General features: G+C 38.1%; 1 protein-coding gene across 1 annotated transcript in view; it reads left to right on the top strand.

Moving 5' to 3' along the window:
- Positions 1-1,217: 1,217 nt before the first annotated feature.
- PARD3B (par-3 family cell polarity regulator beta) overlaps positions 1,218-23,917 on the top strand; it is a 415,216-nt gene continuing 392,516 nt past the window's right edge. Inside the window, exons 1-2 of the mRNA XM_009333046.1 lie at positions 1,218-1,229; positions 2,032-2,133. Coding sequence (XP_009331321.1) covers positions 1,218-1,229; positions 2,032-2,133 — 114 coding nt within the window. The remainder of the gene's footprint in view (positions 1,230-2,031; positions 2,134-23,917) is intronic.

Genomic DNA, 23,917 nt, shown 5'->3' with positions numbered 1-23,917 from the left:
GACAGTTTAATAGGTAAAACAAAAGCTACACACACAACTCTGCCCCCCCACCTTCCTCCTCCTTTCCCCCAACTTTTATTGCTAAGCACAGTGTCATATGGTGTGGAATATCCCTTTGGTCAGTTGGGGGTCAGCTGTCCCAGCTGTGTCCCCTCCCAGCTTCTTGTGCACCCCCAGCCTACTCGCTGGTGCGGCAGTGTGGGATATGGGGAAGGCTTTGCTGTGTACGCACTGTTCAGTAATAGCCAAAACATCCCTGTTACCAACGCTGTTATGGTCACAGATCCAAAACATAGCACCATGCAAGCTGCCATGAAGAAAACTAACTCTATCCCAGCCCAAACCATTATGTGTCAGTGGAAGAATTGAAACTGAACTGTGGAAGCTAGATGGGTCAGAATAGGAAAAACATTTTGTTTGGAGTTCACCAGCAAAGTTGATAGTGGCATAATGGGCTGACCTGTTGGTGATGCTAGGGTTGTTGTGGTGTGAGGTTTTTTGGTTTGTTTTTTGACTGCTGCCTCTTGGTGATACAATAAAGAAGAGGCCTAATCCAATTGATCCACATCTGTACCTATGATGGAATTATTCTGATTTATCTGCTGTCTACATCACTTGATGGCCAAAGTTATAGAATGCCCATAAATAAATATGGAGTGGAATATCCCTACTTCTCAGGGACTTCATTATGTGGGGAATATCTGAACTAGAGATAAGGAACTTGCTAGTCTATATAGCGTGTCTGTTGTGCTTCACTTGCTTCTGAGAACTGTGATCTAATTAGACTTGACAAGGAAGGGATTGGAGATACAGATGTAATGTAAATAGAATCATTGGGATTGTGTATTGCACATCAGCAGTGCTTTTTCTTCGTCCGTTTCTGAAACCTTTTCTCAAAACTACGTGTGTGCATGCCAGTTTCTTGACCCTTAATTGTAGCATATTCTGGACAGTCTCCATAATATTTGATGGAGGACTCAAATATGCTTTGTAATCTTAACTAAGCATGTTTCCTTTCTTCAGTGTGCTGTAGAAGATGTGCCAAGTCAACATTTATCAATGCTGATACTGTAGAGTACTCAAACATGTTGCTATGACTGGATGAGCTGCCATGTGCTTGCTAAACCACAATAGCTGGCCCTAATAGGATAAATGTTCAAATGTTAACTGAGGCAATTCAAACATAAGTACCACTTAGCCTGTCCCCCTTGGAAGTTATGTGTACACAGGTAGCTGGTATGGTTTGGGGGCAGTGGTTACAGACTGTGTGTCTACTTCCTGATTTGTATTTCATGTCAGGGAGAATTTGCTCTTGAGCAGTGCGCTCTGAGCCTTTTGGCTTCTGGGTCAGTGGGACGTTGGCTAAGCTCCCAGTTATTGAAGTGAAGTAGTTAATAATATATCAGGAAAGCGTTAGTTTTTGGAAAACTAACGTGATCCCTGTTAATATGGTACACAATGCTGCATTGGAATTTGAGAGCATTTATTTGTGAAAACAAACTGGGATTTATCTATTCTATTCATTTTTTGCCACAATAGCCTGACCTACCTTCTCAGAGAAAGAAAAGATGGGGGTGTTTTATATATATAAATATATATATACACCCCTTCCCCCTCCCCCCCCAACTGTCTGGAGTGGTGAATGTCCATACATATATATATATATATATATTTACATGTGTGTGTGTGCCGATAATAACCCAAATATTCCAACTATAAACTATTGTAAAATGAAAAAAGTTTAATTTCTCCTTATGTTTTATTAACTATTTAACTTAAGTAAAGAATAATAAGGCAATGGAAATGTACATTTTAAAGGTCTTTTGCATAGTGTTCTATAGGTGGTGTCTTGTTACGTGTCTGTAGTTTTCATTCTCTCTCTCGGTTTCAATTTTGGGTAGCAGCTCCAAGCTTCTAACTCACGATTAAAGAGGGAAATGAGTGGGAAGCAGATGGCATACAAAGCTGCTTTATCTGATGGCACTAAAACTGTGCAAGGTTAGGTTAAGAAGTCTTGTGTCTGTCTTACAGGATCCAACTTCCTGGGTAAATATTCACCACCTGGAGTATACGGATGGAGGAATCCTGGACCCAGATGATGTGCTGGCAGATGTTGTGGAAGACAAAGATAAGGTAGAGCTTGGATGAAAATACTACTTTTGCTTTTTGCTGTGTCTTTTCAAATAACTAATGCTACTTTCTCATTTCTTGGACATCTGGCAGGTGAAGTGTGTTAAATATTCTTAAATTAAACACATCTGCCCATAGGTGCTATAGCGCTCTGTTTCTGGAGTAGAACTGGAGAGGAAAAAAAAAAAGCATGACCAAAGCAATGAAGATAATCAGAGGAGCCTAGCAGTTGATTTAGGACTTAACCTTTTCAAGCAGTTCTGTGCTTCTTTTTATTGCTATATGAAAATGGAGTGGTGAAGGAATGTCAGTTTTGCAAGGCATCTTTTTTTATGCCACTTAAAATATCTTTTATAATCTCTTCCTTTGCTTAGAATTAAGTTTCTGAGAATCATTCAAATGTCATGGTTGAATATGTGTGACAAAATAAACAGACAAATCCTGCGATGACAAGAACAGCTGCCTCAACTGTGTTAAATTTCAGGAGGAGTTCCTGTGATTTGCTACTGAAAGTCTAAGCAGGCCGGTTATTAATTTTAAAAGCTATGAGTCTCTTTCAATTCAGATAAGATAGATGTCCTTTCTGGGTAGAGAAGTAGTAGCTGTAAGGTAGCCCGTTTTAATTCTTTGTAATTATCAGGAAAATTAGTTTTGGGAAACTAACTGGTGACTTATTTCAGCATAGAGGAGGAGGAGGTGGGGTATAATTTATACTTTGCTGTTTTTTTCTTTTTTTTCTTCGTAAAATCAGAGGAAAAAATATATCTAGTGACTTGAAACTGAAGATCCAAATATAGGATATGTCTGTAATTTCAGACAAATAGTTTTGTCTATTTATAGTGCCATATGCTTAGTGACTTCAAAAATAATTTTGTATATTGTGAACAGAAATGCTAGTTTTATATGCTGTTGATTCTTCAATGACTTAATACAAGGTGCAACATTTTGCTTATGATTAATGGGATGCTGTTTCTCAGTACCTTAGAAAATTGTCTAAGGCGTATGTCAGTGTAATTTTGTTGTGGTTTGTGTGGGAATTCTGAAGAACAATGGAGCTCTCTTTGGTATATGTTCTTTTTATCGAACTTGTATTTCTTGCTTGTCCATGTTTACTGGAAGTGTACTTAAAACACCCTAAGACTTTTTTCCAGTAGTGTTTGGAGACTAAGGACTGGGTTCTGAGGATTGACACACCTGTATATAAAGGATAAGACCATAAGCATAAGGTGTCATAAAATGAGATATCGCATCAAAGGGAAATGCATTACTGGTCTCATCAGTTACTAAAAATTAACACATCCACACAGGATTTCCTCTATTTGAAGTACTGATACAGGAACACTTATGCAAATATGAGCAGTAGTTTGCAGAATATTTGATATACCATCCAGTTTTTAACTTGTTGCCAAAGCCTTTGCAATACTTTATTGGTGGGTGTCAGTGGTTGAGTATGTGTTGCTGATGAAGTTTCTAGTTCGCACATAGCTGTAGGTTTAAGCAGCTTCTGTTATAACAGTGCTAGGTGGGACTCTGTAGTTCTGAGGATGCCTTGAGGAAAAACCACTGGAAAACGGGGATCTTGCTGAAGTGGTCTGGGGTGGTTTAGGAATACGGCAAACTCCTCAATTTCTCTTCCTGTGATGTCTCAATTACATGAGTTGCATCACTGCCATCTTCTCTTCTTCAGGCGGCCTTGGTGAAACAGTGATCAGTAAGATTTACTGAACAGCAGCAGCTGCAGTGACAAATCAGGTTTTTTGATTAAACTAGGGGAGAATCATGTAATCTTGTAAGGGGACTGCTGGTTGAGAGATCAAAGAATTCTTTCATTTGAGAGTGGAATGGGGCCACAGCATGTGTAAGGAGCTGTCCATACTATCTGCTTACAAGGTTTGGTATGATCTGATAACAAAGAACCAGCCCTATAAAAGCCTTACAAATATTTTTAATAGTTTTATTGTGGCCTATTAGCCTTTGAGCCTTCGCCAGTGCTATTCCATACTGAGAATATTGGCTAGGGGGGATCTTTAAGCTTTGTAAAAAGGGGAGGAGATATTTAGATCTAATTGACCTGATATCTACTTTGGTGTTTAAAGTCCCTAAATAGATGAAAGAATTCTTGGTACATTTATCTGTGCACTGATTCTCTTTGGTTATGATTATCTATATGTGTGATAAATGAATAGGCCACAGCTTTATTGCTCCCTTGTCCTTGTCATCCTTTCTTATGCATCCAAGCCAGTAATGTAGTCTCCCATGAAATCAATCAATTTATAAAAATAAGCATTGCACTTAACCTCAGTGCCTATAACCAAAAGTGTGTTTGGCATTGCTGACCATCAAGCTCTTCTTTAGTGGCAGAGGAAACTAGCTGATGCTTTTTTGAGGGTTAATCTGCTCTAGATCGTACTTTGATAGCAGTAAATTAGCACAGTTTCTTCAAAGGTAAATGTGCTTGCTAATCTATTGAAATTCTTTCACTGTGGAAACAAAGTAATGAACCAGAGAGAGCTATCAGATATAATATATTTGGAATTTCAAAAGCTTTTGACAGTCCTTAACAATAGACTGTTAAGGAGGCACAACTACTCATGAGGTAAGCAGGAAGTGCTGCCGTGGGTCAGTAAATGATTGAGAGGGAACAAAAAGATGGAATAAATGGTCAGTTTCCAACATTGTGAAATGATGGCACTGGGTTGCATAATGCATATTATTGGGAGTGGCAATGTTTTTGAGCTCTGCTTATGTTAACTTCATGATTTCCTCTTGAACTCAGTGTTAATCAAAATTCAGCAAATAGGCAGTACAGTGGATGACATTAATTGCTGTCAACTGCACAGTTATGCATGTTGGAGAGGGTGGCTTGTTCTGTTTGTATATAAAACAGGTTTAAATTAGTATTATATGTGCTTGGTAATGTGTCATGTGAAAATGCTTTGGAAATTCTTTATGGTGAGAGCCCCTCCTGCTGCTGCTGCCTCAGCAATAATCTGTGGCCTGAATTGGATGTCAAAGCTAGTGTTGAATAGTTTTAAAATAGTTTGTTTTCACTGAGTTATCTAGCAAGTGGTTTCTGTCCTGATTACTCTGAATGATGGATCTAATTAATTAAAAACCCTGAATTTTGTCATTTGAATTCAAAAAAAGCTATTTAAATTGTCTGCTTTTAATGTGTTGAAGCTATAAATGGAGTCCTCTTTGTATGCTCTTCTTTAAATCTCTATCACTTGAAATGGCTTTTTTCCTTGAGGAAGAAAATGCCCTAAGAAAATTTCTATGCTGTGCAAAAGATGAGTACATAATGTTTCCCATAATATCATTGTGTACATCGAGCCTGTGCTTGGCACGTGTCTTAATTGCATAGACTTAATGTACCCCTCTAGGTTTCTCTGATTTTTACATGGACTAATGTTTTCAAATGCTCACAAACACCTGGGGAGGCTAAAAAGATGTAATGAAGCCCTGTGTTAATAAGTTAAAACTTTCTTAGCTTATAGGAAAAGTTTAAACTGTTAATAACATCCTAGATCAGAACAGTTCTGCTCTCTGAATACATATAAAAGCCTACAGGGAAAATACAGTTTCTATCTAACCTGTCTAATGTATATGTTCGTATTTTGACAGGATTAAACACAAGCAAAACATGCTTACTGGTATGCTTTTATCAGCAGAGCCCTTCTGAAGAAGGGGATGATGGTCTGCTGTCAGGGTCCTGGGTGGTTTTTTTTTTTTTTTTCGGTAAGACTATGCTTGCAAGGGCAGTATTGCAGTATCTACAATTTGGCCAACAAGGCTGTTGAACACTTGTGTAAGGATACCATTTCCTGATCAGTGCTGCTGACAAAAGATCTAGGCTTGTCATCCTAGAAGGTGGTGTAGGTTTAACCTCTCCAGAGGCTTGTTTGTCAGCAGTTCCACTACTTTAGGTATACGGTGGGGGTGTTTTGTGGTTGGAATTTTTTTTGTGTGTGTGTATAGTGTTTGGGGTTTTTTTAGGAGTGGAAGGAAAAAAAAGGGTATGAGATCGTCATGGGCACTGCGCTGGTACTGAAACAGCAGGGTGCCAATATGGTCTTAGAAATAGTTTTTGCTTGGATATCGCCTATGTTAAATATAGGTGACTTGTAACAGCAGCACCTTTTGAAGGACACAAAGCAACATCAATTAAATACTGAAACAGTGACGTCTTTCAAGATTTGTAGGGACTGTAGCTGTCATTTAAGTGTTTCTAATGATGATATCAAGTAAATGGTATGAATTAAGTGTAGTTCAGATACTTATTTTAGCTGAGCATTTAATGAAATATTAAATAGCAAAATCAATGAATTCTTCCTTCTCAGTTCACTACCAGCAGAAATGCAATATTGAGAAAACATGTTTCCTGGAAGGTCTCTAAACGCTAGAGAAATAATCTGCTGGCTGTTCAAAATGGTTATTGGGCCCATGCATGCTCCTGATGAGAAGCTGAAGATCTGGCTGTTTTTGTAGGGTATGCTAAGTAGCTCTTAAACCTTACTTCAGACAGAGGTCTCTGCAGGTAGCTCTAGTTTCAGTGACGGTATAGTGAGTGTGAGGCTGGTTTGGAGATGTTTCAGCAAAACGACAAAAAGGTTTGGATTCAGAAGTGGATATAAACTTCAAGATTGATTGTAATTATACGAAGGAAATGTCTCTCCAAGTACCTGACAGGCATGTTTTCTGTCAGTGGATTCGGAACTTTTCCATTGTTTCCAGGCAGATTTAGTCACTGGGAGTGCTGGCTGGCTGGGTATAGCACTTATACAGCAGTTCTCTTCTGACCTGGGTTTGACTCTGTAGACCTTCAGGGTTGTCATTCCGGTTGTGAAAGTGATGGCACGCTCTAATGTGCAATGTGTATTTAAATTAAGTTATATTGAAGTAATTCCACCTTTGAACAGCTTCTGTTCCCTCCAACCATCGAATTCCTCATGAAATGGAGAAGGAAATCAGAACTAAAGTAACCTTTAGGTAAGTAGAGAAGGTGTGGCTGAAGAGTATGAGGTGATAAAGAAAATGATTTGTACAAGCAGGTTGAAAAATGGTAAAATGAAGTCAAAATAACAAGGCAAGTGGGCAGGAGTATCTCAATAGTTTAAAAAATAAATAAAGGGCTGTGGAATTCTGAGGGAATTTCTCTTAATGGGGAGTAACAGCATTGCTGCTTTAAAAGCTTCCTCTGCAAATCAGAGGCAGAGGCCTCAATGCTGGCTTGTTTAAATTACCTTCCAATGGGTCAGCAGAGCCTGAAAACGTCACGCTTTACAGACCTTTTTGTTATATGGCTTGATTCTCAAATATATGATCCATGCAAGTAATGCATACTTAAGTTAGAGAAATGTGGTTCAAACTCTAGACTTCTGTGTAATTGAGCTTTCTAGTATTTTCTCTAGGGTTTTGTAACTTTCCAATAACTGGAATGCAGAACAGAGTTTTTTATTCTTCAGTTTGTACAACAGTATATTACACTTGTTTAGGAAAAACAAGGCAAGGTATGTAAGACTTAGTTACAGCTGAGAATTTTTACCTATTGAAGTATATGCTGCGGTGTTTTTTTATGTAGGCTGCTCTACAAGTTGTTGCATATTAGTCAACTTTCCCCTGGAGAAGTTTTTTAAAACAAACAAACAAACCACAACTCCCTTAGATATAAAGAATAAGCATGTGAGAGATGCCTGGTAACACAGAGAGCAATTAATGATACTAGTTTCATATAATGTGGAGGTAACATTTTAAGTGTGCAACGGACACAGGATAGTTCAATTGGTGTATTGTAACTTGGATGCTCTGTGTTTTTCATAAAATCTGCACCAAAAAAGGCATGCATCAAAGAAAAAAAAAATTACATCTTTTTTTTCTCTATAAGGTGATGAATGTTGCTCCGTACTAGGGTTTTGACACGCAATGTTTTATGACATTTAGTTGATTAATACTATGGCCAAGTTATTGTTTTAATGTGTGTTTCTTTACTGACTGTTAAACTGGTTGCAGCAAATACATGCTTCAAACTTTTGATACTTAGTGCTTCTGGCAGCCTTGGTTACACTTCCGTAAGTTTGAATGCCTTGTTTGAGAGAACTGTTGTCCAGAAGCAGCCAATTCTTATGTTTAGTTCCTTGGTGCTAATGAGGTAAAATAGGATTAGTAGAAAAGCCTGGTATGTTCAAGTTGGGGGAAAAAAGAAGTTGAAGAAATTTGTCAGAACTGTTGTTCTGAGGGCATGTTGGTATGTGAGGTATGTGAGGGCTGTTGTTCTTTGATTTGGTTTTAATTTTTTTTTTCTAAGTATAATTTTCAGGCTGTGGTTAATATCTCTGCCAGAATATGTGTAGATATTTGCCTCTGTGACTCTTCCCCTTACTGCTTCTGGTTTTGCATTCATATTTCATGGTTTCAGTAATGAGATCGTAGAGATGAGTGGAAATCTTAAAATTTGACTAACAAAAAGGGTAACTAATAATTCATTCTTCTTTCAAACCCTAAATTGGTAAAAATTAAAATGGATTTCATAATGTTATTCAGAATAAAAGTTACAGCCTCCAAAGGCATGATAGTGTTCTTATCTGTTAGATTCAGAGTATTCTGGTTCTTCCTTGTATAAATAGTTTGTAATATGTTTCAGTTGTAATTTCCCATAATCAAAGTTATTGGGATATGAAATTGTTAATGCTGACAGTATTTGTTTACTTAAATATTCTTAGTTCTGGGTGATGAAGATATAAAGACAAAACGCTACTGTGAATAAAACCTCCATGTAACTTCTGTTCTATCAAGGGAGTCCCAGCGTAAGTATTCTTTAGGTGTCTGATAATTAGCTGTGCATCATGCGTCTACAAGGATGGGAAGGATTAGAAATGGCGTATTTTTAAAGTTACCTTTATCCTTTTCAGCACCTTAAAATATGAAGAGGAGATGTGAGAAACAAGAAAATTCTAGGTCAAAATGGAGTGTCTATCCTTTTGCATTGACTGTGATCATGGCTTTTCCCCTTATCTTGAGTAACAGGCTTTTTAATTTGCTTAAAAAGATAGCGCCAATGCTTGCTAAAAACCTCTGTTGAGTTTATCTAGGTTTTACCTGTAGTTTAAAAACAAACAAAAAAAGGCATTGGGGATGAGGGCGCCATTCTTATGGAAAAACTGTAGACCTTGATTTGCTGGCCCTTTGATGAACTGAGACAGAGTTTTCTTTTAGCTATTGATGGAAATAGTATGCAAGCCAGTCAAGCTGCAGCCTATTTTTAAAAAATATGTTTTCACACTTTTCAGGAAGAAAAGGTTTTATGCCATTTTGAGCCAATGCTTGTTTAGGAAACAGATGTCTGATTTCACTCTTGTGTAGTAGGGTATGCTGTGAGCCACCATATATATATAGATATATATATATATAAAAGGATATTTTGATAGGAGTTAGTCTGTTTATTTTTGAAGTGGGATCTGAACTGTGAGTTACCAGAGGGAAGGGGGGGGGAGGCGGAAATCACCATCATTTGTACTTACTAAGCAACACTTTATTTCAGTAATGCAGTTTCTTTTAGAATACAGATTATGAAGCTTTGAATTTTTATGAAATTTGTTTTAATTTCTTGCTGCAGAGGTGCCATGCATTATTCAAGATTATAAAATGATTTGGATTTCAGGAGCATTTGGATTTGCTGATGAGGATTTCAAGCTGTGTAATTATGAAACTGTATGCACATAGGTTGGAAGTTCAGAACTCATTAGCGTAATCATTAAAATAACCATTTTTAAAGTGTGGTATTACATTCCGGGGTGTGCAATTACACTATCATGTGCTTCTGGTTACTGGAAACATTCTTGTAATAAACTTCAGGTCTAGCAATGTGCTTCAAGATAAGTTCATAGCTTTAAGAACAGACACCTGGTCAAATGTTGCTTAGCTTATTCAAGAAAACTGAGTTTTATAGATTTTGAGCTATATGCAGTGTCTGTATGCATAAATTAACATCGTATTTAACCTAGAAAAAAATTATAAGCTTTTACATATTTAGTGTTGTATAATGTAATTTTTCTTAAAATAGATATTGTCTTGGAACGTATTACAAGGGTTACCTATTTCAGCTCTACCTACTTTAAAAGTAAAAAAAGGTTCTTACCAGATGGACTCCAAACTTTTAGTTTTTCCAGTGTAATGTTTGTGTTTGAACATTCTGAACTGTGAACTTTCTCTGAACATCTGTAACTACCAGAGTTTTTCCGTTTGTGATAAGTATTCCATTCCTTTTCTCAGATTTAAAAAAAAAAAAAATAATTATTTGTGACAGTGGATCTGTGACACTAATAAGATTCCTGATAGGATATAAACAGGCAATCTTATTCCAAAACTGAGAGGGGGATTTTGGAGCTAAAATCCTTTTTATGTAAGATACATGCAAATCTGAAACTTGTGCTTCTCTAATTTGATTTTCTATTGATCCCTCTATTATCTGATTTGTATTTTGGCATTTTAAATAAGAGTATTAAAAACACAGCAGGCAGAAGGTTTGGGACCTGGGTCACTTGGATTTTGGAGAGTATTCAGCTGTACAATCATAACACTTTCTCTGGACCTGAAAATGTGTTTTGGCATCTGGGCACTAAGTACTGTAGCTAATTGGTGGTCTGACAACTGAAGCTGTTTGAGTTTCTGTTCCTTAAACAATGAGAGGGATGGAGGGAGGGAGGTCATTCTAAGTGCATCTGGTCACAAATGGTGGGCTGAATGGACATTCAGATGTCCTGATGAAAAGGAGCTTAATATCTCTCTCTATAAGCATAACCTGGTGGAAGATGCTTATTCCTTCTTAATGATATTCCTTGATGTAACAAATACTTGGAATTCTATATACATGTGTTGATGCGTAAGTGCATATAAACACACCCATGTTAATGTTTACCAAGGGAGTGATATGCATTGTGAAAATAAAATTCCACCTTGTTGTGGAAAGATAATTTGGTGGGTTGTCTTGCTATAAAGTAAGCTGAGCTCTTAAATACTTCCACATAGTGGTTTATAATATGCCTTGGATTATTATTTCCGTTGTCCTACTTAGGCTGCAAAGGGATTGAAGAAGGGGCTTTTTGTTCTGTTTTCAAGTGAGGGCTCCAAAGACTACTTCAATACAAGGAATTATAAATGCCTACTGTGGTATACCTTGTTGTGTAAGGCAGTGGTGAAGGAGGTGAGGTTTTGTGTTGGTATTTCATTACTTTTCAGAAGTGACCCAAGCAACTGTGTTCTGGCCCAAGGAATTGGAGTTAGTCCTGGTACTGTTTTGGGAAACTGTTTCAGTGTAGTAAGCTTGCATTACTTTTGATAGGTAAACAACTCCTATGTAATGTTCTGTCCTTCTAATTCTTGTGACTCTTCCTTCCAGAAAGTTGAAGCTTGTTTGAAGTTTTGAAATAGTGGTAGAAATCTCATTTATATTTCAGCAGTTGCAAACAATTTGGGATTTGTGTTTTGGAACTCTCCTGTTGTAATGGGGATATTGTAATGGTGTACTAGTGAGATGGCCTAATACCATTGCTATTGTGAAGGCAAATCCCTCCTAAAAGTTTAAAAACAAAACCAACCCAATTCTTGTGTGCAGGTTTGAGACATCAACACTTATTTTATTTAAGATACAGTTGACATGTTTGAGGAAAATACCATATAAATTGACATTAAAAATACAGACATAAGCTGATTATGTGCCAGCTTCCTGGTATATGCAATATGGAGCCTAACAGAAAGCCTGCCTTAGACTTCAAAAGGTTGGGAAGGACACCAGCTATATCCTTCAGCTGAGGAGGCAGCTTTGTAGCTGAAGTGTAGTAGACTTCTACTGCAAGTGCCAAGTAAGTGTGAGTTAGTGCCTGCTTTGTGGGGTGGAGGGGCTCGTGTGTGCGAAAGGCTGTAGGGATGGAGATGGCACTGTCCTTTGATATACCTGTCATACAGTAAATACCTTTTGAGAATGTGTATGAATAAGAGGACACATCTTCATCTTTTTGGGAGTTTAGAAGTATCTTCTGCAAAGAACCAGAAGGCTGACTGTGTTCATAACCTGCTTACAAGTCTTTTGAGGAGCGGCTGAGGGAACTGGGGTTGTTTAGCTTGGAGAAGAGGAGGCTCAGGAGAGACCATATCACTCTCTACAACTACCTGAAAGGAGGCTGTAGCGAGGTGGGTGTTGGTCTCTTCTCCCAAGTAACAAGCGATAGGACGAGAGGAAACGGCCTCAAGTTGCACCAGGGGAGGTTTAGATTGGATATTAGGAAAAATTTCTTCACCGAAAGGGTTGTCAAGCACTGGAACAGGCTGCCCAGGGAAGTGGTGGAGTCACCGTCCCTGGAGGTATTTGAAAGATGTGTAGATATGGTGCTTAGGGACATGGTTAGTGGTGGACTTGGCAGTGCTGGGTTAATGGTTGGACTTGATGATCTTAGAGGTCTTTTCCAACCTAAATGATTCTATGATCCTTTTCAGTATTAATGCTTTCCTGTTGTTCATTCTGTCACTGTTCTGCAAAGATGGCATTAATATCAAAATTAAGTTACAGTAATTTGAAGACTCAAGTCTTGAGGGCTTTCAGTTTTCTTCCCTTTCTTCAAAGACAGATGGAACAATAGTTCAACAACTTAAGTAAAAAACCAAACAAACTTATATTCACAATTACACATTTGAGGGTGAAGATACAATGCTGCTTATATGTAGTTAAAGTTCAGCTAATTAGCCAAAAAAAAAAAAAAAGTAGTTTAAAAAATTCCTTAAATAAAAATGTGCATTCAGGAAAATGTTATAAGAAATGATATTGTTACAAGAAATGACATCCAGGAATAAGTAGTCTAGCTGAAAAAAATGAAATAACATTAAAATATTCTGAACTTTCTAGCATGAAAATGTATTTGCTGTGCTGCTGCCTTCTACAAGCCCTTGACTGAATCCATTCAATGCTGGCTCTACATGCACCAGTTCCTTCTTTTTTTTTTTTTTTTTTTAAATTCTGATGAAGCTGTTAGAACTGTTTTCTCACTGTTGTAGTGCAAGTAGTCTGATTCTTGGTCTTTTACCGCAAACTCTATTCAGACATTTAATTGCATCCCTGTTTTTAAAGATTCCTTCCCTGTTAGGAAATAAGCCAGGTAATCCAGAAGTCAAAGCTGAAGAAGAACAGCTGACAGTAAGGAGGGGAAGGTGAATGACACAGGAATTGATTATTGACTCGTTTTGTTTATTGGTCGTTTTGCAACAGTAGCTACTATGGATGCTTGAGAGGCAGAAATAAGAAAAACTCTTTTTAAAAACGGGTTAACTTTTGTGGGGGACTTGTGTCCTGAAGTGTATAAAGGCTATCTTAACTTCAGGTTTGTGTGGCAAATCTTACTAACCACAAAAGGATGCTAGATACTTCTGTAAGTTCACTTTTGCTGTTGAATAGTGGATAATGCTTCTTATTGTATATTCATCTCTCTGAACATCTTCATTTTTTCTGTTGGGGTTCAGCTCATGCCCAAACTCTTATTTTTCTAGTGGAAGAACTGTCTATTCATATAACTGAAAGTGGCTATTTGAAAGAAGGCAAGTTGACGATATTTTCCTCAGGTTTGAAGGGTTTGCAGCTTTCAGGATTTTGCCGTGTTATCTGAAAATAAGAGAGATTCTGCAAATGACTCAGATTTGAGAATCAACATGGGATGCCTGAATCTGAAGGATCACTGAAATTTATCTGTTGTTAGAACCATTTTGGATGAGTGTGAAAGAAGTGGTGTAAAGGGCAAAGGAGATTTAAAAAAAAAGGTTTTAGAGCATGCTTGCCATTGCCTGTGCCAAGGGCAGGGGCTGCAGTGGAGAAGGAAGCAGCCTGTCTCAGAAACAGCTGGTGCAGTAGTTGACAGGCTGAGTTGACAGCGAGGACACACCTTTATGGGTATCAGAAGTCTGGGTTTGTGGAGGAAGACCAGGCTGTGCACTATGAGTGCAACTGTAAACTTCACTGCTTTCTGCTGTTACCTTAAGTCAGGCTCTGTGGCCAGAGAGCAGCTGCAGCAGAGAAATGCTGAGAGGTTGTCTTGCACTGTTCCTTCTTTGGGAGGGAATGCTAGAACTGGAGGAAAAAAATTAGGGCTTGTAGGCTGCCTCTAGGTTGTTCAGTTCAAGGCTCCTCAGTCAATTTTACCCTGGCTTCCTGTGCCAGAAGAAACTGTAGGATAAAAATGTCTGGTAAAGAAATGCCTGGTAACTATAGTTGCACCTTGGGGAATAAAAAATATCCTTTACTTCCCATATGTTTAAAATGCATTTATCTTATGGTAGAAAAATGACAAGGAATGTCAATTGCAAACAATATATGGCAAAGGGTAATTCTAAAAAATTATTTTTAAAAATTAATGAAGTTGACATACATACAATTCAGCTTGGTTGGAGGCTTTGTTAGTGTTGCATGTTGAAATGTCTGTTGCATGTTGAAAATTGAGTTGAAGACAAGCAATAGTCAAAACTTAAGATAAAAATGCATGAAAAGCTAGTCGATTAAGTATGCAGATGTGCATTATGTGGCTTCCTAGAACAGCATAAAAATAGTACATGGTCTTATAACACTGTTTTTGCAAAGTTGTATTTTTTCATGTGGCGTGTGATTTCTTACTAATTAAAAGTAGCTAGTTTTAAATCTATGGGGGTTTTTGTTACTGTCCTCCTTTTAACAAAACAATTTCATGTCTTCCTTGCTTTTTCAAATGAAATAAGAGCTAACTTTTTGATGTTCTTAAGTTCTACTCTTATATGATTATTTAGCAGGCTATAGTAATTACAGTAATTAGTGTGTGTTTTTTTTAAAAGTACACTTTTTCCAGTGCATTTTTAACTTTAAGTTATAATTCTCAAGAGGATAATAAAATACACTATGGTAGATTGTGCAATCAAGTTGCTAATAATTTTCTTGGAAGAACCTCCATTAGAGAAGATGAAGACTTGCTCTTCCTTTGCTGAAGAAATGTCCTCATTTGCTGTTGATTGAGGTCCTAAGCTTAAACTGCTAGGTTTAGGTTGACCCAGGTCATATTAGTGGCACTTTCAAGTTATGATTGCTTTCCTTCCTGCAACTACACAGAGATTACTGACTGATAAGAAACCAAAGAACTGAATTTCAGAGTAGTGAGATTTTCCTGATCTTAATGTTTTACGTGTTTAAAATCTGAGGAGTTTTTCATATGGCGCAGATGCATTTTTATATTAACACTTCTGAAAAGTTTTTCTTAGATGGCATGTTTCTTCTTACATTATTTTATGTTCAGCCTTTAAGGAAGGTTTTCCCAGACTTTCATTTATGTCTCATATCTACCCCGTAGGAATCAAAGCTGTAAAGGAAAAAACCTGTAGGATCAAGAAGTTCCCATAGCTCAGTATAGAATAACGATAATGAGATGAACAAACAATACAGCAACAGGAACTAGGTGTCTTCAGATAATTTACTGTACCTTTGTGACATTGAAGCTAAACTGCTGAAGGTAGGTATAAAATGTATTATGTGAGGAGCTTTGATCACCATGTGTGGTGTATTTAGTTTCAAGTTATCAGATCTATATGAAGCTAAAGCTACCCACTGGCTTTATTTATAATCCTTGTCTAGAACTGTAGTTCTTATTTCCAGCCCCCCTCCCCGCAAACTGGTCATAGTAACTGATGAATAAAGGGGTGAAGAATTTTAATTTCTCCTTTTAGATGACAGCTTCTGTTTTGTTATTCTGTATAGTAGTGTTATTCTGTATAGTAGCAGCATTCACTTAACGGCAATTCAAGTAACACCTTCATAGCTAGAATTCTGTTGTCATGTATAAACACAAAATGGAAACGTAAATTCATTTGGAGACAGTAGCAATTAATCTAAGAAATCAAATATGAAGTGCACTTGAGCAAAGGTTTTTTCTTTTTTCCCTCTAAAAGGTATTTTTTTGCTTTTGTGAAGATGAAAGCCTACAAAGATATGGAATTTTTGTGTTCAGAATCCCTTCTTCAGAAACCTTCCCTGCTCCTTCCAGTCCTCAAAAAGCTGGCTTGAGATACAGCAAAGGACTTGTATAACTAACTATATGTGGTCTCTTTACTGTCTCACATGTGTCATTCATATTCCCATTTCCTTATAACCATTTTAGAATGCTGTCCTGGTCTTCCCATGTGAAAGAGAAGATGGCAGCAATTGTGTACAGCTGTGCTTATATAGCCTGGTAGGTTGCCTGTGTCTCTGGAAAAGGGGCTTTTATGTCAGTGTATGAAGGCTCTGCTTCCAGTAGGGCCACTAAAAGACAATGAATGTTTCTTAGGCTTAGTTTTGCTTTGGCTGTGGTTTCCTGGCAGCCTTGAGACAGCCTAAGTGTGTGTTTGCTTTCAAAAGAGATGGTGTTTGTCTCCACCCAGTCCTGCTGCTCTTGCCCTTTGAACTGTACAGGAACTGATCTGCGATTAAACTGGTCTGACAAACAAAAAACTTCATTGTTTTTATCCAGAACAGTTTCCCAAAGTTATTCCTTTTGTGGGCTCTGTGCCTGCCAAAATAGGTGAGAAGCAGCAGTTGTTCTCGGTAGGGGAAAGGTGGTGCTGTTAGTGTTCATGAGGTGGTCATGCTACTGTGGTATATGAGGAGTCGAGGCTCCTGTTCTTTGCTTGCAACCACTACAGGAAGAGCATTAGTTTCAAATTGTGTTACTAGGCAATAATACACCAGCATGGGACAAAAAATGTCCTTGGGAAATTAGGACCATCTTTCACTCCTTTGACTGCACTGCTTTGTTGAACTGGGCCCTCTTTGCTGTAGTAGCTCACAAGTTTCAGAGATTTTGCTGCCATTTCACAGTCTAATTTTTATCACTATCCTCTGTTCGAAGAAATTCCATTTGTTTGTTGCTGGCAGGGAATATGTAAATAAATAACTTATTACATGTTCAGTTAAGATTTCTAACAACTGTCCTGTACCACTTCATGCACCTTCCTTCTCTGGGATGTTTACTCTTGTACCCAGCTTACTAATGTTGGAGTTCTCTCTGCTCCCCTGGGAGAAGGTGCCTGTTGGACAGCTGCTCTTGTCCTGCCTCACAGGTATGGCTCTTAAATGAGGTTTTAGGATAGGTGTATGGGCTTTTTTGTTTTTAATTTATATACTGCTTCATCTAAATGGACATTGGCAACCAACAAGCTCTTTTTCATGAAGTCAAAAATATTGCAGAAGAGTTGGTTTTCACCTCCTTGGACAAAAAAAAAAGTTGTGTGGAAAAGGATTATGGTGCAGCATAAAGGGTTTTGTCACTACGCTGATTAGGCGTGCTGCTTCAGAGTTGAGAAAACTTGATGATTGGCCACATACAGGAGAGGAAAACCTGATAATTGCAGCATTTGGAACCCCAGCTTTTCTTCATTAAAACTAATGAGGATATGAATAATTCTATAGTTTGGAGGTTCTAAAGTAGTATAAGAGCTGGAAATAGAGATTGTAGGCTGACTGAAAAGAATATCCTTGTGCTGCAATACTTCATTGATCAATGGCTGTTTCAAAAAACAAAATTGTACATACTTGTCAGTAGACACTGGGAAAATTATGTCAAAAGGTTCAGAATGATCTGGATCATTATAAACATTAGCTATAAGGTGTTTGTGGGTTGCTTGCTTGTCTGCTTTAACTATATTCTGGTAGTAGAACAGGGCTTGAAAGTTAATGTGCACAGATGTTGTAGCAGACCTACCTGGCTGGTAACCTCATAGCAGAAGAGAAGTGAGGATGACTATGTTCAGCTTCCTGGTAGCCAAAGCATTGGCACATAATTTAGTCCTAGATGTACTCCTGTAGCCTTGTATTAGTACAGATAGAAACATATGCTGTGAAACTCTCTTGGAAATTCAAGTGACAAGTGTTTTTTCTGGCTTATTTATTACTTTAAAAATTAGTAAAAGGGGTAATTCAGTCCCTTTTGAAATTGTCCCAAACCTGTAAAGCACATGAATAAATGCTTCCAACTATTCCTTTTTCTGTTGGCTGTTCAATTAGTAACACTAGCCACTCCATGGAGGATAGCTGAGAATATAAACATACTTCAAATAGCTTCAAATCGTATAAGGTAGAATTTGAGGAAAAATAACAACAGCATTTGAAGTATCTTTATCTTGTGTTAACATTTGATTGCATTGTAAACAGTGGGTGTTATTGGGACTTCCAGTACTTGGCTTTTCCCCCAGTATGTTCCTTACTCTTAAGAAGCAAAAAAAACCCAACTCAGAATTGTACTGCGAGCACATTATAAACACTATCATAGTTGCCTGGTGAACGTATTCTGCAGTACAATTTCAATTAGCGGAAAATAGTTTTATCCAGTTAATGGAAGACACATTATTGACTGTATCTGATACAGAGAAAATCGAACTGTTAAAGGTGATGAACTGTTTATTTCTAATATATTGTTCTGACAGTGCAAACATTTGAAAAGAAAACCATTAGATTGCTCATCTCCCAAGAAAAACAAAAGCATCTTTTAGCCCTCTGTGATCTTCATGTGCTCTTGCTTGTTGTCTCTAATTGTCAGGACTGCATGTTACCCTTCCCATCTGACCTAGCTCCCATTCCTTCTTTTTAATTTCTTTATCTTTTCATCTGAATTGCTTAGATAAGGTCTTCTGAATCAGTTGAACTGGTTTGTTTAAAACACTACCAAAAAAATCAGCTGGAGATGCACTTAGATATTTAAAAAATACCACAAAAACACAAACCCCTGTCCCAAGCAGTTGAAACCTGTCAAAGAAATATGCAGATGTTCTTAATAGTATTTTATTTTTTTAAGCTGTGAGGTTTCAGGCAGCCTTAATAGTTGGCAGTGCTGTGACTTCCACTTGCTACCCAGCTGGTGGATAGTCTAGAGTATATAGACTACTTCTATATAGAGTATATAGACTACTAGAACTACTTCCACTTGATAGAAAGTGTAATTTTAAAATCTCAGGAAAAAACCTTTAAATCTGGAATGATCTTCATATGCTTGAACCTGTTCTGAAAGACTAGATTTAATGTGTAACTGGGAATCAATGCTTTTCAGTTTAAGGAAGCAGTAATGTTAATATACTACAGCATGACTGGGCAGCCTGATATGGTGAACCCTAGGGTCTTGATTAGAATTAGACCTGTAGTTCTAATGGAGGCCACTTACAAGCAAGACTAAATTCTGCTCGTTCTGGCAGATAGCTGAACAATTTACTGTACTTTCTATGGGAAATTAGTAACAAGATACAGAATTTCACCTTTTGTGGAGAGGATAGTGAGTGGAATATCCCTACCATTTAGGGATGAAAGTAGATCTTTCCTTTGTCTCTTAGCTATTCTTGGGTTAAAGAGAGGAGTCTAAGATTTTTCTCATGTGGGATGACTTGGTGTTTGAAAAGTGATTGACATAAGTGCAGACAATATCAGACCAAATTTAGGAAAACTACAGTGTAATGAAATAGGATGTATTCGATGCTGTTCACTGCCAATAGCTCCTCTGAAATGTCAAGAATTTAGCAAAAAACTGAGGTAATAGGTAACAAGATGTACTTAAGGTGAAGGAAAAAGAGTAAGCAATCCCTTGACCCTGTTAAAAAACAAACAAAAAACCCCACAAAACAAAAAAAACCCCACCACCAAAACCAACCAACCACAGAAACGCAGACAAGCTTCTTTTTTGTCTATACTTAGAAAGAAAGAAACCAGCCTATGGACTGATAATATACATCTGGCTTCCCCAAGGTCCTGTCTCCCCACCAAGTTTCTAATTCCTGATGTGTCTTCCTCTGGCCCTGGCTAGTCTTGCCTTCCACAGTTTTGAAGCAGGAGCTGAGATGATGATGCCCCTGTTAACTGTGAGGCCTTAACCTTTCCCTTATGCTATCACTTCAGTGAGGTGCTTCAGCTCACTGGCTCCTGGGGCCCGGTGGTGGATGCCATACCCTTGTGCAGTTGTTCTGAAGGTGCCTCTTGCTGGCTTCGTTGTAACATCTGTGGTTTTAGAGCTCACACTTATTGGGGGGGGGGGGGGGGGGGAAGGAAGAAAAAAAAAATCCCAACCAAAACCCCCAAACCACTGCTGCATTATGTAAGTAGTAGTAGCACTAATTTAGGTGGCCTAGGGAACAATGCTTTGCAGATTTTGAATGATTTTAGTGTGTTCCATCTCTGCATCATAACCTTATAACTCTGAGAACTTGCTTTCCAGTTCCCACCCCACCCCCCATTCAGTGTTGTGTTAAGTATGCAAGTACCAGGCAATTCCCACTTTATGGTTTAGAAGAGGATGTGTTAGGCTGGGCAAAGGACAGGTTACTGTCACTTTTCAAAATGAGTTTCTTGGCTTTCAGTTCAAATGTGTTCAGTGTCAGCTTTCAGCATTGATTCTTGTTTGATAAGCAAGTGTTGTTTGAATCTTGGTTCTGAGAAAATACGTTTGTTAATGTCATCAGCTCTGAACTTTTGGAGAAGCTGAATGGGCTAAAATCCTCAGATCACTCACTGGAGAGCTTCCCTCCTCTCTGGCCTGCAACCATTTTCTGTTTCTCTAGTCATTCTGTGTGTGCATGCATTTGCATACAGACTTAGCCCTACACGTTTTAATACGACATTCAGAACTGTATGCATTATACTTGTATTTTATTAACACTATAAACAATATTAATTGCATGATACACCTACTTTCTGCTCTTCTATGCAGCTAAAGGCTAAAAGATTAGATCATCCTTATGAAATGAACTACTGACATGGAGAAGCTGTAGTCTTTTTGACTGGTCTGTTACCATTGCTAAAGCCCTTTGACTCATGCTTTCCAGGGAACTGTTCCCATTTCTGAAGGCGCAAACCACATTCCTTATTCCTATTCATTTTTTTCATGTTAACTCCCTTGTTTCCAGCTGCTGTCTTGCCAGGAAAAATAGATACAGGATGGTCGATTGGATGAACACATTTCAGACAAGACAATTTCTTTGATAGTCTAACACAAAGTCTGAGAGGCTCTGTCAGAGTGGCAAACAACTGTTTATCCAAGCTGAGATTGCCAAGTTTCAGAGGAGACCGCTTTATTTTGGCAAAGTGCTGGAGCACGTAAGGAACATCTTAAATATCTTTTTTTGGCACTTCACAAACAACAGATTTATTAAACCTCGTCACCTGTGCTTTATGGAAGACTGTAGGTGTGGAACTGAATGAATTGCAAGAGGCAGACAGTATTTGAAAATGGCCACAGCCAGTTCAGAAGTGTTTGTAATAGTGAAATTTACTGTGTATGGAGAAGGTCAGCCAAAAACACAACTGCAGGGCTGTGGGATCTGTATGCCAGAGGCCTCTTCCATTATGCATGGGGACACTGCTGATAGTAAAGGGAGGCTCCAGGCTCTTGTTCTGCTAACAAGTGTTAAATCGTTATTATACATTGACCCTCAGCTGGGAAGCGTGCATCTTCATGTGTTTGTGTTCTTGCTGGTAGTGCTTTTCAGAGATTTGTTTCTACTTTGGGAAACTTGACACTGTAATCGGTATGTGCTCAAGAAATAATGGCAGATCTAAACATCAGGTATCAATTGTCCTGGAGTGGCCAAGTTGCCGACATTGTAAACCAAGGAGCAAAATCCCCATAGGACAGAAGCCACAAGACAGATAGCATGCCTTGCAGAGAGCTGAGGAGACAGGAGTAGTTTACAGACAGGAGACTGTGTAGGAGCCACTGCTTTGTAGACTTCAGTTACCTGGCCAAAGAGTGGGCTTGTAGTTTGCTCCCAAGGGAGCTTGACTTTAGGAGCAAGCCAGCTGGAGCTTTAGCCTAGAGAATGAATTATCTAGTGGTGTGGTAAGCCGTGCTGTTTGAATCTCTGATGCAGATACAACTAAGTAATATGCTGTTAAATGGCTTGCACAAAGGATCTGTATGATTTCATGGAGCGGTGTTTGGGTTAGAATAGTCTCCCCCCAGCCTAGCCTGCCCCTGCCTTCTGTATCTGTTACACAAAGGTGCTATGGAGATTGAATGCCTGGTGCCACTGGTACACTGTCTCTCTTTTTCATTATCACCTTCACTGCAGAGGGATTCTCTCCTTTATCTGCTTCCTCTCCAAGACCTGCAGATTGCCAGAGTGAGTGTGGGCGGTACAGTATATTATTATTGGGTCTCTAGCTGTTCTCCCTGTCACTGGGCAGCATGCAGTGGGACCTGTTGTTGGTAATGGCATAGTACTGGGTGATTAGCAGTGCTAAATATTGTGGCAAGGTTTTGTTATATTGTAAATCTAAAGTCAGAGTACAGATTTCACTGTAGTACATTGGTCCATCGTTGTAAGTCTTTGAACTACATCAGCTCTGCTGCTGATTATGTGATCAAGTCCCCTTGTAAAAAGTGTGTGTGCGTAGGGTCTTGCAAGGCTTGTGCTGTTGCTTTGTGTGTCTTATGGATGGCTTGGGCCATCATTTCTTCTTTTCCAGCTGGTTGCTGCTCCCATGTTCTCTCACTCTTTTGTAACCTGGTGTGTGGCATTTGAGTGCTAGTGAAATCATACTTCTTGCACCCTTCAGTTGTTAGCTCACTGTGTTAGTGATAATATAGTGCTTCTGGCAGAAGCATGGTGCATTAGATTTTAAAATGGCTTTGTACATGTAGTGTATCCAAAAGAAAATTTTGTGAAAGAAGACTTGAAAGCCCAGTTAAGTGGTAAAATAATAATCAGCACATTGAATGCACTGACATTTTAAACAATTAAACATTTTCAGGAGAAGACAGAAAAACTATCGGTTTGGAGTCATCTAGCACTTTTTATTATTTCTAAGAGCTAGTGTTTTGTTAGTTTGCTAGTATTGAGAAATTTGTAACAAAGTTTTTTATACTGGGTCTAAGAGACAAGTCTTTTAACTTGTACAAAAATTGCCTTTTCTGTTGATTAGATATTGATCTGTTCTTCCCAGTTGTTAATTGCAAAAGACTTCTTAAAAAAATCTGTATTTAGTTCAGTTGTTTGTTACTGCATGCATTGGCGTTCAGTGGTGTAAAATGTAAATAAAGTTAATAGTTAAATAGTGTGATCACATACTTTTTTAGATAGTGTTATCTTTCAAGTTTTTTGACCAGATTTTGTAACAAGGTAGTATCTCTTAATTTGTTTTTCTGGATGAACTTCAGTGTTTTGGAGAAAGATAGATATTCAGTCTGCAGTGGCTTGCAGTATAATTCCTTTGTAATTATATATTGTTTTGAGTTTGTGCTATATATTTCAATTGAAAGCTTCTGCTTCAGCTAAGAATGGAACTGAATAAACAGAACTAAGGGAGCTTTTTAAGAATAGATCATTTGTATCTGAATAATACAGAAACATTTAGAGAAAAAAGTCTAAGTCAATGTATGGTTCTTTTCAAAAGGGTGAAATTTTTTTAAGGTGAATTGAAATCTTTTGATTCCTAGGTGTGATAACTTTTGTACACTTGAATCAGTTGGTTCTTGTTTATCATGCCTTTAGACAATGTCTGTGGATTATTTGCTTTTGGATGTCTGCTTGCACTGTGCATTGTACCTCAGCACATGCTCCTTTTCCTACAGATTTAAAATATACTATTGTTGAATGCACGTTGTTGATTCTTATGTTCTGGAGCAAATTGTAAATTTGAAAGAATCATAGAATCATTAAGGTTGGAAAAGACCTCTAAGATCATTGAGTCCAACTGTCAACCCAGCATCCCCATGCCCACTAAACCATGTCCCTAAGTGCCTCATCTACACGTCTTTTAAATACCTCCAGGGATGGT

The sequence above is a fragment of the Pygoscelis adeliae genome, unplaced genomic scaffold (assembly GCF_000699105.1).
Source record: "Pygoscelis adeliae isolate BGI_AS28 unplaced genomic scaffold, ASM69910v1 Scaffold160, whole genome shotgun sequence".
NCBI classification, from domain to species: domain Eukaryota; kingdom Metazoa; phylum Chordata; class Aves; order Sphenisciformes; family Spheniscidae; genus Pygoscelis; species Pygoscelis adeliae.
Note: the sequence above shows the minus strand (reverse complement) of the source record. Positions and strands in the feature narration are given on the sequence as shown.